This window comes from Perognathus longimembris, chromosome 10 (assembly GCF_023159225.1).
Source record: "Perognathus longimembris pacificus isolate PPM17 chromosome 10, ASM2315922v1, whole genome shotgun sequence".
In the NCBI taxonomy this organism is placed as follows: Eukaryota; Metazoa; Chordata; class Mammalia; order Rodentia; family Heteromyidae; genus Perognathus; species Perognathus longimembris.
Window position 1 is genome coordinate 53,315,657 of NC_063170.1, and position 15,933 is coordinate 53,331,589.

Below are 15,933 nucleotides of genomic sequence, written 5' to 3' on the forward strand. Positions count from 1 at the left end.
GGCCGGTATTGGCTATGTGGCTCAAGAGGTAGAGTGCTAGCCTTAAGCAAAAAGAAGCCAGGGACAGTGCTGAGGTCCTGAGTCCCAAACCCCAGGACGGGCCAAAAAAAAAAAAAAAAAAGGAAAAGAAAGAAAGAAAGAATTTCTGTATTATGTTTCTGAATTGTGAAACATTTTCACATGTAAAAAAATCAAGTTATCTCTTGAGGAAGTGAACTATACTTCCCCAAGTTTTCTATTCTTCCCCTGATTTTCATTCTTGCTCTGTACTTCCAGGAATCAGAAGAGCTGTCCTCAAACTAGCAGGTTCTCTTTGCTTTCTAAATTGCTGTGGCCTAAACTGAGCATTCCAAGTGCCATTCAAATTCAAATTTTTGTCCATTTGCATGTGGAATTACAGAATTCAGTTTGAATGTAGGAAAGCAGAGATTGTTATTTTTGTGTGATAATATACATATTCTCCTGATTCAAAATGAGTGAAAAATGTTCAAGTCTGTGCTGAGGACATGCTGAGGACAGATTATATTAAGAGTTAAGAACTATACTGTCACCAAGGGAATATTTTGTTTTGGAACTGGGCTTAAATTTAGGGTCTGGGTACTATCCATGAGTTCTTTTGCTCAAGGCTAGTACTCTGCCACTTGAGCCACAGCACCACTTCTGGCTTTTTATTGATTAGTTGTAGATAAGAATCTCACTGACTTTCTTGCCTGTGCTGGCTTTGAACTGCATTCCTCAGATCTCAGCCTCCTGAGTAGATAGGAATACAGGTGTGAGCCACAGGTACTGGTAATATATATAGTTAGCCATAAATTTTTCTCATTGATATCCTTATGTAGGAAGTAAAAACTGTAGAAATGATTTAAAATTTTTCAGTTCTTCTAATCCAACCATTTTTGGGTTATATTCATCCCTTGGGGTCTCAAGAAATTGATTCCTGTCCTCTGAGATATCAAAATGTGCAGATGTTCAAGTCTCTTCTATTATATGGTATGGTATTTATACATAGCCTATACATATTCTCCCATAGTCCTTAAATCATCTTTAGATTACTTAATGATAACAAATGCTGAAAATAACTATTACACCGAATTTAAGGATTGACAGCAAATTAATAACTCTGTACTTGTTTCATACTGCACAACCCTTTTTAGGAAGTTTGTTTTCCTTCTGTGGTTGGTGGGCTGTGTGATTGTAAAGCCAGAGGATAAAGATGCCCTGTGCTTTTGGTAAAGACTAAAAGCACCTCCATAGTTTCACTTTTGTGTTTGTTCGTAAGCAATCTTGTATTTCTACAAGTTGGACAGTGTTTCTTTGGCCATCTCTGTCCCACCAGATGTTTGAATTTTTCAGAATAAAAAGAAAGAGAGGGAGGTGGGAAGTAGGGAGGACGAACGGAAGGAAGGGAAGGAGAGTAAACAGATTTCTCACTTTACCTAGTGGAAGAAAGAAAGTACTTGTAGGCAAGTACCGCTGAATGGTTACTAGAACGATGATATTGGAGCATGAAAGAGGATCAGGATCTGTTGTCTCAGGCTTCAAATTTTCACATCAGTTTGAGATAATGATAGCAGCAACACAGTGAAAGTGTTTGATGTAGTCTGCTGTTGCTTCAAGTACTTTGAAAGCTTTAGTTCATTAGGCAGCCTTTTATCTTAACCATCTTCAGCCACAGCTGTGTATATGTGCCTATTGAAGAAGGGTGCTAACTTTCGTAGGTCAATGCCCAGTTTAATGAACAAAATATGACCAAAGTCAGAATCTTAAAACGTATTTTCTAGGAATTCTGTACATCCTCCTCACCCTACCCAAGAAAAGTCAACTGGAGAGACAGGTGGGGGGGTGGGAGTGGGAACAACTCAAGTTAAAAGTGAGTCAGATTTTAAGACGGCGAGATTTGTATTTGGGGCTGAATGAATCATTTCCAGAAGCAATGAAAGGGGAAATAGAGACATTTTGGGTCGTTACTCCAAAATATGTAAATGGTTGAAGATTGTCTGTTCTCTTCCCCTCTCTTATACCGATTTCCTGGCCCACTCTTTTCATTTGGCAAAATTAAGTCCCTGAGTGCAATTGCAACCTCCAGTTGTGGGCCACTGAGACACACGTGGGCGGCTTCACGCGCGCGGGTCTGGAAGCCGACACCTGGGCTGGCACCTGGCTGCCATTCCACACCTGCCTGCGGTTCCCTACTTGCCGGGCGTCCGCCCCGCAGCGGCTTCCCATTCATGCTTCTGACAACGCGCGGCCGCCCGCCGCCGAGAGCAAGGTGGCCTGCGCGCGAGCTCCTGTACCCGGGGGCCCTGAGCCCCGGAGAGGGGGCCGGCGACGACACGCGTCGGTGCACCGGGGTCGGCCAGCTCCACCATAGGTGGCTGGCTGCGTTTCTGACTTCGCTCCGGCTGCTCTCCGGGGGCTTGACGAGCAAACTTCGCCGGAGCGAGCGGAGAGGGAGGGACCGGCGAGGGGGAGGAGGCGGCGGGAGGCGCCTCCGCTTAAGGGAGCCGGCCGGGCGCCGCCGCTGGGACGGACGCGCGGACGGAAGGAAGGAGCGGGGCCGCCAGGCCCGGCCTGGGGATGCGAGCGGCCGCAAGGTGGGCGGCCGGAGAAAGCAGGGGTGCAGTTTGGGCCCCCCTGCCGCGGACTGCCCTGTTGCGGCGCGGGGCTGGGGCTAACTCCGGGCGCCGGCCTCCTCGCCGGGTCCTCCAGGCAGAGGCAAGCCGGCGAACCCGCCGCCACCGTGCCGGGCCGCCACTGCCGCCCCGGGAGCCGCGGGAGGCGAAAGCGAAAGCGAGTCGGCCCCGCGGACTTTGCGCCCGTAGCTGGGGGCGGCACGGGAGGAGGCGGGCTGGGGGGGCTGGGCGGCCCGAGGGCGCTGTCAGCGCGCCCCACCCGGCCTGCGGGCCGCGCACGCCGCCGGAACTCCCCGGCGCCTCCTTAAAAGCAGCCCCCGCGCGACTCTTTTCCCCCTTTTTTTGTTACATTGTAGGAGCGGAAAGAATGTCGGAGCGGGCCGCGGATGACGTCAGGGGGGAGCCGCGCCGCGCGGCGGCGGCGGGCGGAGCAGCGGCCGCCCGGCAGCAGCAGCAGCAGCAGCAGCCTCCGCAGCCCCAGCGGCAGCCGCCGCCGCCGCCGCCGCGGCGCCTACGGCCGGAGGACGGCGGCCTGGGCGCCGCCTCCACCTCGGCCGCCGCAATGGCGACGGCAGGGGAACGCAGGCCCCTGCCTAGTCCCGAAGCGATGCTGGGACAGTCGTGGAATCTATGGGTCGAGGCTTCCAAACTTCCTGGGAAGGACGGTGAGTGTCCCCGCCTTCCTCTTCCCCACGCCCCGCGATCTCCCCAACTCTCCCCCTCCACCCCCCCCCCCCCGTCTGTGACCCGCCCCCTCGGGGGTCAGAGATGCTATCGTTCGCTGGGTTGCGGAACGCGGAGGTGCCCACACCTACCCCGTGCGTGCGTGAGCGTGCGTCACACTCCTGGCCACTGACCTGCCTCTCCCCTCCTCCTGTGTGTGTGTATCTCCTAGGGACGGAGTTGGACGAAAGTTTCAAGGAGTTTGGGAAAAACCGCGAAGTCATGGGGCTCTGTCGGGAAGGTGAGTCCAGCCCAGCCCCCCTGATGGAGTTTGTGCAACCCCGGGGGAAGTGCGGCTTCCTCAGAGCCCGCAACTTAAGTCCACCAGCATTCACTTCTCATCACCCTTCCTCTCCTCCCCCCCCCCCAACTGCCAAAGGAGGAGGAGGGAGGGAGAGAGGGAGCAGAACTTTGGGAAGTCTGGTTTCTGGGGTCTTGGGTAATGAGAGCATCCTGAAGCATTTCAGTGGAACCCTGGCAAGGTACAGCAGCAGGAGAGGCTGTGCTGGATGATGAATGCTTTGGAACCATACCGAGTTGAACCTAGAACCCTTCAGGTGTCATCCTCTTATGAAGAACACCAGTGGAGGAATTTTCGGCTTTAGTATCGCGCCCTAAATTTTCTTCTAGAAATCAAAGAGAATATCGAACTTGATAAAAGGTGACACCTTACTTGTCCAATCGTAATTCTGTGGGAGTAAAATACAAATTCAGAATCATTACAACAGAGGAATGCAATTGGTTAGCTTTTTTAATGCTTGTCCAATAAGCTGGGGCAGTGGCCCATAGATAGTGAAAGCAGGGTCTTACTATTAATTTTAAATTGTTAGAAGGATAGTCTAGAGAGATGTGTATAGGTCAAGGTGTGCTGCTAATGCAAGTCAGGTTATGGAAACTAAGATACATGTTTTGAGATTTCATTTTTACATTTTTTTCTTTCTTTGAATAGTCAGTCAGCTTTTGCTTTCTAATGCCTGCCCCAGGCCTGGGGACAGAAGAAAAGGAACAAGACCTCAAATAAGCCTTGGGATTCAAACTACTGACTTTACATCTTCCAGTACAATTTGGTTTGTCACCTGTAGCCATTTATTTGGCAGAGTTTTTATTTAGAGCTCAGAAATAGGTAGAGATGGCTCATTATTACTGTCTATATTTCCTTCTGGTATTTAGCACTTGCTTTTTCTTCACTTTTACTGTTTTGGTGGTGTTTTGTTTTTTTCAGCTGGCTATTGGGCCTGTTAGCACTGTAAGGAAAAGTAGTGCTGTTGGCAGCCCTTTGAGAGCTTCCAGTTGGAACAAATTCTAAAGCAAATTAGTTGATTTTCAAAATGAGAATTGTTATTTGAGGGCAAAGGAAAGAGCACAAACACAGGACTTGTAGGTGATGTTGCAATAGAAAAAAAAATCAGTTGTTAGTCCGGTTTTAATGTTGAATTGGCATTCCGCCTGGGCTTAAAAAATTAAAATCACCAGGTGGCAACTCATAGGAAACAGTTGGATAGAGCTTTAGAGGACCTGACCCTCCGGGGTGTGGCTACATTTCCCATAGAGAATTCCTAAATCTGTGGGGAAAAAAGTAAAAATAAGTAATTCTCCTATAGAGGATGAGTAAATGTCCTAGTGTTTCACTGAATGCCTTGATCTGGACTTAGACCTTACACCAAGTTTTAGTAGCCTGGTCCCAATTTTGCTCTATTTTCTGTTGGTAATGAATTTATCAACAATTTTTTCCTTACAGATTTAAGACCTCTTAACTTTCTACTCTGGATGTTTCTGAACTGTGGAATTAATAGTGTTTATTTGAGGTGGGGTTATTTTTTTATTAACTTTTTTTTAACTTGGTTTTTGGGTGCCATTCTGGGGCTTGAACTCAGTGCCCAGGTGTTGCCCCTGAGCTTTGTTGTTCAAGGCTAGTGCTCTACTACGTGAGCCACAGTTCAGACTTTGTGGTGATTAATTGGAGTCGTAAGACTTTCCTGTCTGGGCTGGCTTTGAACCATAATTTTCAGATCTGTCTTCTGAGTAACTGTCACCTGACTTACAGCTATTCTTAACATTTAGAGGTTGCTGTAGCTAGTAGACAAGCAAGCTGGAGCTCTGTTTGATTGAATAGAAATGGTAGCCTCTTTTGTTATGAGGGGATGTTTTTTCTTTTTGAACTCAGAGCCTTGGTCTTGCTAGGCAGGTACACAACACTTGAGCTATGCTGCTGAAGCTTTTTGCTTTAGTGGGCTTTTTTTCTTGTTTGTTTATAGGGTGTTAATTTTTGCTCAAGCAGGCTTGTCTGGACTGAGTTCCCCCATATGTGCTTCCCAAAGTAGCTAGGATGACAAGCATGTGTTAACCATGCTCAACTTTCTCAAAGACTTGCCTAGGCTGGCTTTCAACTGCTATCCTCCCTATCTCAGCGCCCAAGTAGCTGGTATTACAGGCATGAGCCATTCTACACCCAGCCTATACTAATTCCTCTTGTAAAAAGAGATGAAATTGTGAATAAATACTTAGATAAGTTACTTGTATGAATGAAGAACCATGAGTTAGGTACTTAACATCTTGGAAGAATATTCACCTGGCTATTAGAATACGAGTTATCTCTTTTGGGAGGTCATGCCTCTTAAATTTACCTATTATATGATCTTTTCCTTCTTCTCTGTAACTATTTGAAAATGTGGCTTCTTTACAGTGTCTATCCCTGAAGGTGGAGGTGTTGTTGATGAAAACATATTCCACTCTTGCACATTGCTGTGCTCAGTAAATTTTTGCTAAAAAATAAAAAAAAAAAGAATTGGGCCACAAGGATGATTGAACTGAGCTAGTAAAGGATGAATGGTTGAAATGACTGATTTTTTTTTTCCGTACTATTGTTATTCTACAAAGACAAGATACTTACATGCTGTGTGGAGGTTGTACGGGAACACTCTACTTTGGTACTAGGGGAGGCCAGAGGCTGTTCTTCAGCGCTTCCCTTTTCTCTTTCACAGTTTAATGCTTCACTTTCCAGAAAAGGGCAAAGACAGGCACTACTTGTCTTACCTTTGATATTTAGGTAGAGGAGTAGGGTGGCAACCTCACACTTAGGGACAGGTCATTTCCCTGTCAAAATAATGGTGACATGGGTGGGCCTGTGGCGAGATGGCTAAGAGGTCAATGGGCACTATAAGAAGTTAGGTGTTCTGCTTTAATTATTTTTAATTTTTTGTTCAGGACATGGATAGCTTCAATACAGACTTGAGTTAACATGTTACCCTTTCTGTTTCCTAGGAGGAAAACAAATAGTTCATAGTTTACTGAAAACAGGTATTTGTGTAACTTAAAGATACTGCATTATAGACATAAAATCTCTGCCTGAAAGTCTTTTTATTCTTTGTTTTCTTCTGTCTGTTCCCCTATTCTCATCTTTTTCATGTGAACAATTTGAAACATAGAAAAGCCAAGAAAATATTTTAATGAGCCTCCTTGTAGCCATCACATAGTTTCAATGACTAATGAGTCATAGCCTAATCTTGCTTCATTTCTGCCCCACAGTGAATTATTTTGAATGTATTGCAGAGATTGTAGCATTTTTTTCTGGCTTTTTCCCCCCATTTATATAGACTTCCATATTATGTATACTGTGTCTTTGTTTGAGGCTTCCAGAGCTGCCATTTCTGACCTAGTTGTATGTGTCTGGTCACATGTCAAGGGGAGCTCTAGACCAAGCCTCTTACAGTGATCAGTGAGAAGCAAGTTCCTATCCTCAGTCACCTGGAAGCATGTCGAACATGACTGCACATACTTGTTAAGCACTTGTGTGATTTGGCTGCTGGTTGTCCCCACCTGAGACATACCTGTAGCTCATGAGCTTCAGGGCTGTAGTGATTGCATACTCTCTGTGAAAGCTATGGAAGAAAGGCCCCTGGGACAAAGGCCATTCTCCTTGGTCAAATGCAGCCTCTAGTCTAGTTAAGAATGGTGTATACATTGCTGAATGGATAAAAGAAAAGCTCCAAAGGAAGTTGATTTCATGACACATGAAAATTATATGAAATTCAGTTGTCAGTGTCAATGTCCCACAGTGCCACAAGCACTCACTTACTTTCTCTCCACAACTGCTTTCTCTGAATACTGAATAGAGTTAAGGAGGTATATTGGAGCCACACTGTCGGTCCCTTCACAGAAATTAGCCAACTCCTGTACCAATGCATTGGTTCCTTGATTGATAAAAATAAACCTATTCTAGAATTTTTTTTTTTTTTGGAAGGGTGAGAGAGCAGTACTTGGGTTTGTACTCAGTTCTTTGTACTTGCTAGGAAGTGCTGAATCCCTGGAGCCACACCTCTAGTCCTGTTTACTTTGATTATCTTGAAAAAGGGGCTAACTTTTTGCCCTGGCTGGCACAGCTTCCTGCCACAGCTAGAATGATAAGTAGACACAACTACATCCAACTTTTGTTGAGAGTCTCATAAACGTTTTGCCTGGGCTAGGCTTGAACCACCATCCTGATGTCACCTTAAGTAGCTAGGATTACACCATTTTAGTCAGGTAAATCCTGGAAACTGTCACATACCCTAGGTTTTTCTGGAATTTATGATTCTTCTGCCTCAGCTTCCTAAGTACTGAGAATACAGGTATGTGCCACTATGCCTGGCTTAAACTTTTTGTCAGGGAGAGTTTAGTCTTAAGAGTGTATACAGTAGGTTGAGTTATAAGGATAGATGGATAGAGAGACTGGGAATGTGGCTTAGTAGTAGAGTACTTGCCTAGCATGCATGAAGCCCTGGGTTGATTTCAGTACCACATAAATAGAAAAAGCCAAAAGTGGTGCTGTGGCTCAAGTGGTAGAATGCGGCTAGCCTTGAGCACAGAGGAGGCTCAGGGACAGTGCCCAGGCCCTGAATTCAAGGACTAACAACAACAAAAAAAAGGATTATATATGTGTGTGTGTATATATATATATATATCTGAGAGAAGTGACTTTGCCTGACTTGTCCCCTTTTGTTATTTACTGCCATTTTTTTAAATGACATATACCAGGACAACTTACATATAGGTCATCATCAGAACATTTATTTCCCCAGTTTCCAAGAACATTGAGCTGTGAGGTTGGTACTTGAGTTCTCTTAAGCAACCACAAGGGCATGTGAATATCCAGGAAAACAGTCTAGAAGTTCGGGGAGATTTCATTTAACTTCTTCAGAACTTTGCGCTTGAGCTTGTTGGAGGTCCTGAGAATTACAGAAAGGCTTTATAAGACAGCAAATCTGCATTTTTTTTTTTTTTTTTTTTTTTTTTTTTGGCCAGTCCTGGGGCTTGGACTCAGGGCCTGAGCACTGTCCCTGGCTTCTTTTTGCTCAAGGCTAGCACTCTGCCACTTGAGCCACAGCGCCACTTCTGGCCATTTTCTGTATATGTGGTGCTGGGGAATCGAACCCAGGGCCTCATGTATATGAAGCAGGCACTCTTGCCACTAGGCCATATCCCCAGCCCGCAAATCTGCATTTTGATTAAAGAAAACAGACAATATTTTTAGATTCCACATCTTAATGTTCCCATGTATATAAGAAGAACTTGTTCAGTGAACGTTTTTATTAACTATGTCATGTTCAAGAATTCTGTGAACTAGCTATCAGTTATTTACATTTTTGCAGATGAAGAAATTGAGGCTCAAAAAATGTAATTCACCAAGATCCCAAAGTACATAAGAGGCCCAGAAATTCATATTCACCTCACTGTGCAGACCACATGCTTACCCATTTTGCTGTGCAATGTCCATTCCAGAATGTGCACCCGCTTTTCATAAGCATGCGCAGGTCACCCTTGCCTTTGTTATCCTTATCCTGGTCTGGAAATAGTACTGACCTTTACAAAAAAAAAAAAAGTTTCTAAGGTATCTAAGGCCTTTTCTTTGCTGTTCTTTATAATAGTCTATATATTGTATTTAGTTATTTTATAAAATCTTTTCTCTTGAGGGAAGGAGGTATACGGTTTGCATTAGAAGTAATTGGCTTTTAAAAGAAAGATTAAATGAAAACTAAGGTTGCAGCAGATAGCAAACACAGCCATCTAGGATTTGTGCCATTAAAAAAAAAAACATTTTAAAAGGGAGAAGTGAAATTGCACTATTTGAATGCATTTCAGTGCAAGATTGCTTTTAATCACATTGATATTTAAAGTTTATGGCAGTATTTCTAATAAATGTGCCCCTCTGATTTGATTGAAGTTGTGGAGAGAAAAAGAAGCCTGTTGGTAGACTTAACAGTTGGAATTACTCTACTTTTGAGAGAAAGGCAGAGGGTTACATCTATATTCATATTGTACAGCAGGGATTATTATAAATGAGCAAAGGAAGGAAAAAATGATTTTTCCAATTTTTTCACTTGAAACATAAAACTAGATTTAGTGTTCTTGTCCTCTTTGTAATAAAGACCCTGCGAACATGAAATGCTTCTTTTCTTTTATATGTAAGCATATGGCAAGGAAAAAGAATGTTCATTATCAATTAGATTCACAATCTTTAAACAAACTCTTTCCCAGGTTTTACAGATGTTTTACATAATCTTGGCCTACAGTAAAATCGGGATTTTTTTCCTATACTAATGGGGGGGAAGCTAGTGGCGTTTGGCTTTATGTTCAAACAAGGAAGGTTGAGGGGTGTTTTGTGGACCCCAAACATGGAGTTGACAGCATTTTATATATACTCTCATCATGATGAAAGAATGAATGCCATTTTTTGATATAGAGTACAGTCCTCTCAAGAAAGTTCATCTTTAGAAAGGACTCTTTGTATTTATTTTTCTCATCTCATTATAGGATTATGAGATCAGTTTGTTTTTGGTCTTTGAGAACCATTGTGTAAATCATTGTTTCCAAAAGTGTGTTCCAAAGCCCCTGTTCCTATCTGCTTATTAGTAAAAAAGATAATCCTTGTGGTAAATCTACAGAGCTCAACTTCAGTCATTATTTGAAATTTATTTCAAATTATAGAACTCAATCCATGTTCTAATCTCAGTTCTAGTAAGTGAGCAATTTGAAGAAAAAAATTACATGGCTTTAGTGAACCTTAATTGACATATATCTAAATGAAATGATGCTAACGTTCCACAGTGGTTGATCAATTTAAATGATACAGTGCAGGTTATCAATAATGAAACACTATATTAACCTATGTCTTAATGAAGTGGTCTTGTAAAACTAAGAGAGCAACAAAGTGGAATGCCACTTTTGTTTTACTAGCAAGAGCTAGACACTAGAGGAAACTTCAGCACACTCTTAGAGGAAAGAGTATGGCAGATGAACACTTGATGACTCTAGTAATAACGAAGTGGGAGGGATATTTCTTTCTTTCTCAGCTACCTTTTGCTTGCAGAGGAGCTCAGTATATTTACTTTTCTCTGTAAAGACTTGTTCTTTATCCTCTTCTGGAAGCCTTTTGTGCTTCTTTAGGTTACTTTCTGGAATAATTTTAGACTCCTTTTTTTGCAAGATAGGTAAATTATGAACAACAGAAAAAAAGTCATCTTTTCTGAGTTGGAAAAGGGATCATAGATGAACACTAATTGTATGACTATATACAATGATAGTCTTGGGGTTTCCTGCCTACTAAGGGAATTTGGAAAAGTGCTTTTTCAGTTCTTGGTCACTTTCATTTTTACTTGAAGCACTTCTTCATTTAAGTTTCTCTTGTCTTTTGCAGGAACATAGAAAGTCTTATTATAATGGAAAAATTATCGTAATTATAGGAATTAATACATAGTAAAAAATTATAGGAATTAATACATTGTAAAAAGTTTATAATGGGATTATGGAATGTCAAAGCCAGAGTTCTTTGTAATCCCACTCTGGATCAATTTTAAATCTTTAATTATGGGATATGGACTTAGGGAAGTTCACAGCTAAATAGGGATGGAGACACTTTTTACCTTAGGAACCTAACAGGAGGAAAGACTGAAATTTGTTATCCTAGTCATTACACTTCTGTCTTTCAGCAATGGGTAGGCTACTTTATTCAGTGTGATTTCTGCCCTGAGAGTCTTCCACCTGTTTAGTGGTGAAGAACTATGAGCTTCAGTGGGGCTAAAGACTAAAGATACACCTTCCAACTAGTAAAAAGGCATAGTCCTAACTTCCAAACAGGCACATGATCAATGAGTATTTCTGGAGTTGCTCCCAAAGCACCAGATTTCTTGATGGATGTTGGAGATGGGGTGATAGAAGTTAGCAAGAAGCCCTGGAGATGGAGTGTAGCTGGCAGAGCCTTGTCCTCTAGTGAAGTGAGACATACTTCACACATTTCCAAGGACTGAGTGCCATAAAATCAAGAAAGTAGACTAATTATTGGGAAGACTTTGTTGGAAATTTAATACTTGAACTGAGAATAGAGTGATGAGAAAGAAACCAACTGATTATCTCCTAGGAGTCTCCAAGAGATAGGAATATAGAAATATAGAGGGAACTAGGCTGAGAGAGTCAGATTCAGAGGCTCAGATAAGGAACTGGTGTATATGAGGATAATGGGAGGGTGCAGGACAGGAGAGTGAGCTTGGAAGGAATAGCTTGCTCTAATTTGTGCTGTGTGAGAATAACTGATGTATTGTTTGTGGATTGTAAAGGGTATAGAGACTGACCTAGGTGAGTAGTGAGAGTAAAGTTAAACTTTGGTAATGGCAGTGAGGTGCAGAGATCATCCTGTTGGTTGTAAATTTGGGAAATGGAATTCTAAAGACTGGGTGAAAAATTGAATGTGTGTGTGAGGATAAAGATAAGATTTAAGACTTGGGGTTTGAGCAGTTGGTTGGTACAGTTAATGATCTGAGAAATGATTCAAGTGTCAAGAGCTCTGGTTTTTCTGTGTGTGTGCGTGCGTGCGTGCATGCATGTGTACATGCATATATGTACACACACGTATTTTACCAGTATTAGGGCTTCAGGGCTTGCATTCAGGACCTTAGAGTCTCACTTGGCTTTCTTGCTCACAGTTTACATTCTACCATTTGAGCCACACCTCCATTTGGTGTTTATTTTTTTATGGTAATTTAGAGAGAGAATCCAGCTTTTCTGGTTAGACTGTCTGAATCCCTAGCCTCCTTGTAGCTAGAATTAAAAGCATGAGCCACCAGTGCCCAGCTTTGGCTGCGCTGTTGGATGCAGTTCCTAAACATCCATGTACAACTTGGAGTCTCATTGAATGTATGATCTAGAACTTGGTGGAACCACCTAGGCTGTAGATGAGGGTGATATGTAGAATCTGAGAGAACAAAGGAAAATACATGGGAACTGATGGGTTGGGTCAGGTGCTATGTGACATAGAGTAAAGCTAGGCCAGAGTATTGATTTCTAGTTTTGGCAATGTGATTATTAATGACCTTCATATGGAGAGTTGACAAGATAGATGTTACCAAGCTGTAAGAACCAGAGCTAAAGTGAAGAGGAAATTATCAAGAGGTCTTTACAGAGTTCTGCTTTGAAAAGAAATGGAGAAATACGGGGCTGGGGATATGGCCTAGTGGCAAGAGAGCTTGCCTTGTGTACATGAGGCCCTGGGTTCGATTCCCCAGCACCACATATACAGAAAATGGCCAGAGTGGCGCTGTGGCTCAAGTGGCAGAGTGCTAGCCTTGAGCAAAAAGAAGCCAGGGACAGTGCTCAGGCCCTGAGTCCAAGGCCCAGGACTGGCAAAAAAAAAAAAAAAAAGAAATGGAGAAATAGACAATAGCTGAATGTGGATATAGTATAAAGAGCTCAAGAGAATGAAATGAAGATTTACTTTCTTTAATTTTGGGGGGGTTAATATTAGGGCATGTTTGTCAGTAAGAATGATCCAGTAATGATGGTTCATGTGTGAGGAAGTGGATAATGGCAAAGGTAGTATCTTGACTTGAGAAAAGATCAGAGTCAGAGACCCCCTGGACGGTTAGTTTGGGATAGAATCAGATGTTTTCTTTTACTGTAATAGAAGCCTGTGGGTTGAGTCGCAAGTAGGGATGTGGGATTAGGGGGTAAGGTGTTTAGTTCTTTCTGACCATCCCTGTAAAATAGAAGGTTGGAAGGTCATCAGTTGGGAGAGGTAAAATAAGGAATGAGCAGGATTTTTTTTTTCTTTTTACCATATCTAGACATGGAGATAACCAAGCAGGCAGGTAATTAAATGTGCATCCTTTTGAGACAGTGAAAATGGAAACTCCCCAGCAAAGCCTGGGTAGCAAGAGTGTTAGCCCAGAAAACAGGATTGCCAAACCTGAGGTAAAGTTGTGTTGGAGCACTGTTAGAGAGTAAGGATAGAGTCATGAGAACTTCTTGGAGGAGGCCAAGGCAAATCTGTCCATCTGGGGTAAGGGTATCTCTGTTTTGGAACCTGGACATAGCCCTTGTTGTATCCTGGAAGATAGATACTAGAGATCAGGAGATGGGCCTGGTTGTGATCATAGGAGATTATGCTGATGGTCTTGTGGTAGGAATGGGGTGTTGTGATGGTAGATGAGTTTGAAAGGTTACCATGGTAACTGGAAATTAAGTTGGAAGTTGCTGAAATAGATGTTGGAGGCTGGTTGGACATCTGGCTTACCTCCTTAATATGAAATTCCTAAGTTTCTAGGTAATGATAAACTGAGGAAGTAAGGTTTTAAATTGTGTTTATAAAGTCTAAAATGGATAGCTTCCCTTGACAAAACCTTTTAATGGCTTTAAATTGTGTTTATTCATTTATCTGTCATGTATTTTCTGAGCACCTACTCTGTGCTTAAGTCTTGCTCTAGTTTAACAACTGCCTTCATGAAACTTCTAGTTTAGTAGTGGTGGAGATGGGCAACAATAAAACACACACACACACACACACACACACGCACGCACGCACGCACACACACGCACGCACATAACACAAAAACCTGTAAAGCTTAGGCCTGTAATCCTAGCAACTCAGGAGGCTGAAATCTGAGGAATAGGGTTTGAAGCCAGCTCGGTCAGGAAGGTCTGTGAGACTCTTTCCTCCAATAAACTACTCAGAAAAAAAGGAAGTGGTGCTGAGGCTCAAGTAGTAGAATGTTAGCCTTGAGCACAGAGAGGTTCAGGACCTTAATTTCAACCCCTAGGTCAGGCAAAAACAAACTTAAAAATATATTTGTTAGGTGTTTTAAGTATGAAAGAAGAATGATAAAATAGGGCTTAGCGAGGGATTTTCGGAGGGCCATAATATAGGGCATAAGCCTTGTGAGTATCAAAAGAGCAAGTAGAGAGGACCTAGGGAATTTGAAGAACAGAAAGGGCCAGAATGGAATGTAGAAGAGGTCAGGTACTAAAGGGCCCAGAGAGTGAGGAACATGCAAATCCTTTTACTCTGGCCTGTAGCCGCTGCTTGGTCTGGTCTTTGCCATTCTGTCCAACCGTGTCACCTTTAATTTTTTCTTCTTGCCCACCGTTGCTCATGAACAGTAGCCTAGGTCTGGTTCTTCTAGCACACCAGGATCTTTCCTACTTCACTCTTTCCTTTCCCTGCTGTTCCCTCTGAATGGATCATTGCTTCTAGTGCCACTGCCATGTCTTTCCCGTGGCTTGTTTTCATCCTTCTGAATTTAGGTTATTGGTTACCTTTTTAAAGGAATCTTCTGTGTCATTCTGTCACTTTATATCCTTTACTAACATCATCCATTGCTATCTTGTGTCCATATATAAAAGCCATCTCTTTTTCTGAAATGTTGGCTATTGTTAGATCTGTGGTATAAATGCTGGCAGAAGGACTTGTAAGTTTTTACATTGGTCTTCTGCTAAATTTTCAACACTCCTGGTGGATAACGATAGTCTAGGTCACCTATTAATCAACTGTTGATGGAGGTAGTAGTATTCACTGTGATAACATTCCATTCCCTTGCTAGTTATAGTTTATTAGAACATTCATCTTTATTTCCAGTGTTAGCAGTTTCCCCTCCCCTCCTCCACTGAATAACAATACATTATGAAGAGAGAAATGGCTTCACAATACTGCTTATAAACAAATAAAGGAAAGGGAGACTGAATCCCTCTCTTACATCATAAGAGTTTGATAAGATAAACTTTGCTTTTTTCAGCTTCTGAATAGGATATTTATTTTCTCCCTTTTTCTTATTTCTAGGCTTTTTCTCTGCCTTGATGGACTTCTATAGTAGTCAGATTCACAGCCCATTGTAGACTTTTTGTGCTATGGTTTCTGTCCTGTGTCTGTTGAGTTTTTTATTGTAAACTGGCAGCTGCAATGGTTAGTTTTTCAAAAGACTTTGTGTTTGGGAAATACTTTCTTAAAAGCTGATGGCTATTGCTGAAAATAATCTTGTTATATGAATTTGTAATCTAGTCATGAACCATATTCTTATAATGATAGGTCAAAGTGCAACATGTAAAACTATATCAATTCTGGGGTACATCTTTGTAGAAACTTTAAAATGGTCTGTCCCCCACCCCAGTAATTCTGAAATAAATTCAGCTCCTTCAATACAGGACTTTGACAGATGGCATTTGAGAATTGTGAAAATATGACACATCTTGATAACTGTATAGTTTGAATATCTATTTTGAGTAGAAAAATGCTTTTAAAAGAAATTGAGAATTTGAAGAATTAAGCCTCTTAGTCAAT

General features: G+C 42.3%; 1 protein-coding gene across 5 annotated transcripts in view; it reads left to right on the forward strand.

Moving 5' to 3' along the window:
* Atxn7 (ataxin 7) overlaps nt 1-15,933 on the forward strand; it is a 131,783-nt gene that overhangs the window by 39,343 nt on the left and 76,507 nt on the right. For 4 of the 5 annotated variants that reach the window (XM_048356075.1, XM_048356080.1, XM_048356077.1 and 1 more), the window contains 2 exons: nt 2,990-3,298; nt 3,529-3,597. In XM_048356075.1, the coding sequence (XP_048212032.1) occupies nt 3,001-3,298; nt 3,529-3,597 (367 nt within the window). In that variant the 5' untranslated portion in view covers nt 2,990-3,000. Of the gene's footprint in view, nt 1-2,513; nt 2,595-2,989; nt 3,299-3,528; nt 3,598-15,933 lie in introns of those variants that run through there. The other variant, XM_048356078.1, reaches the window with a different exon arrangement.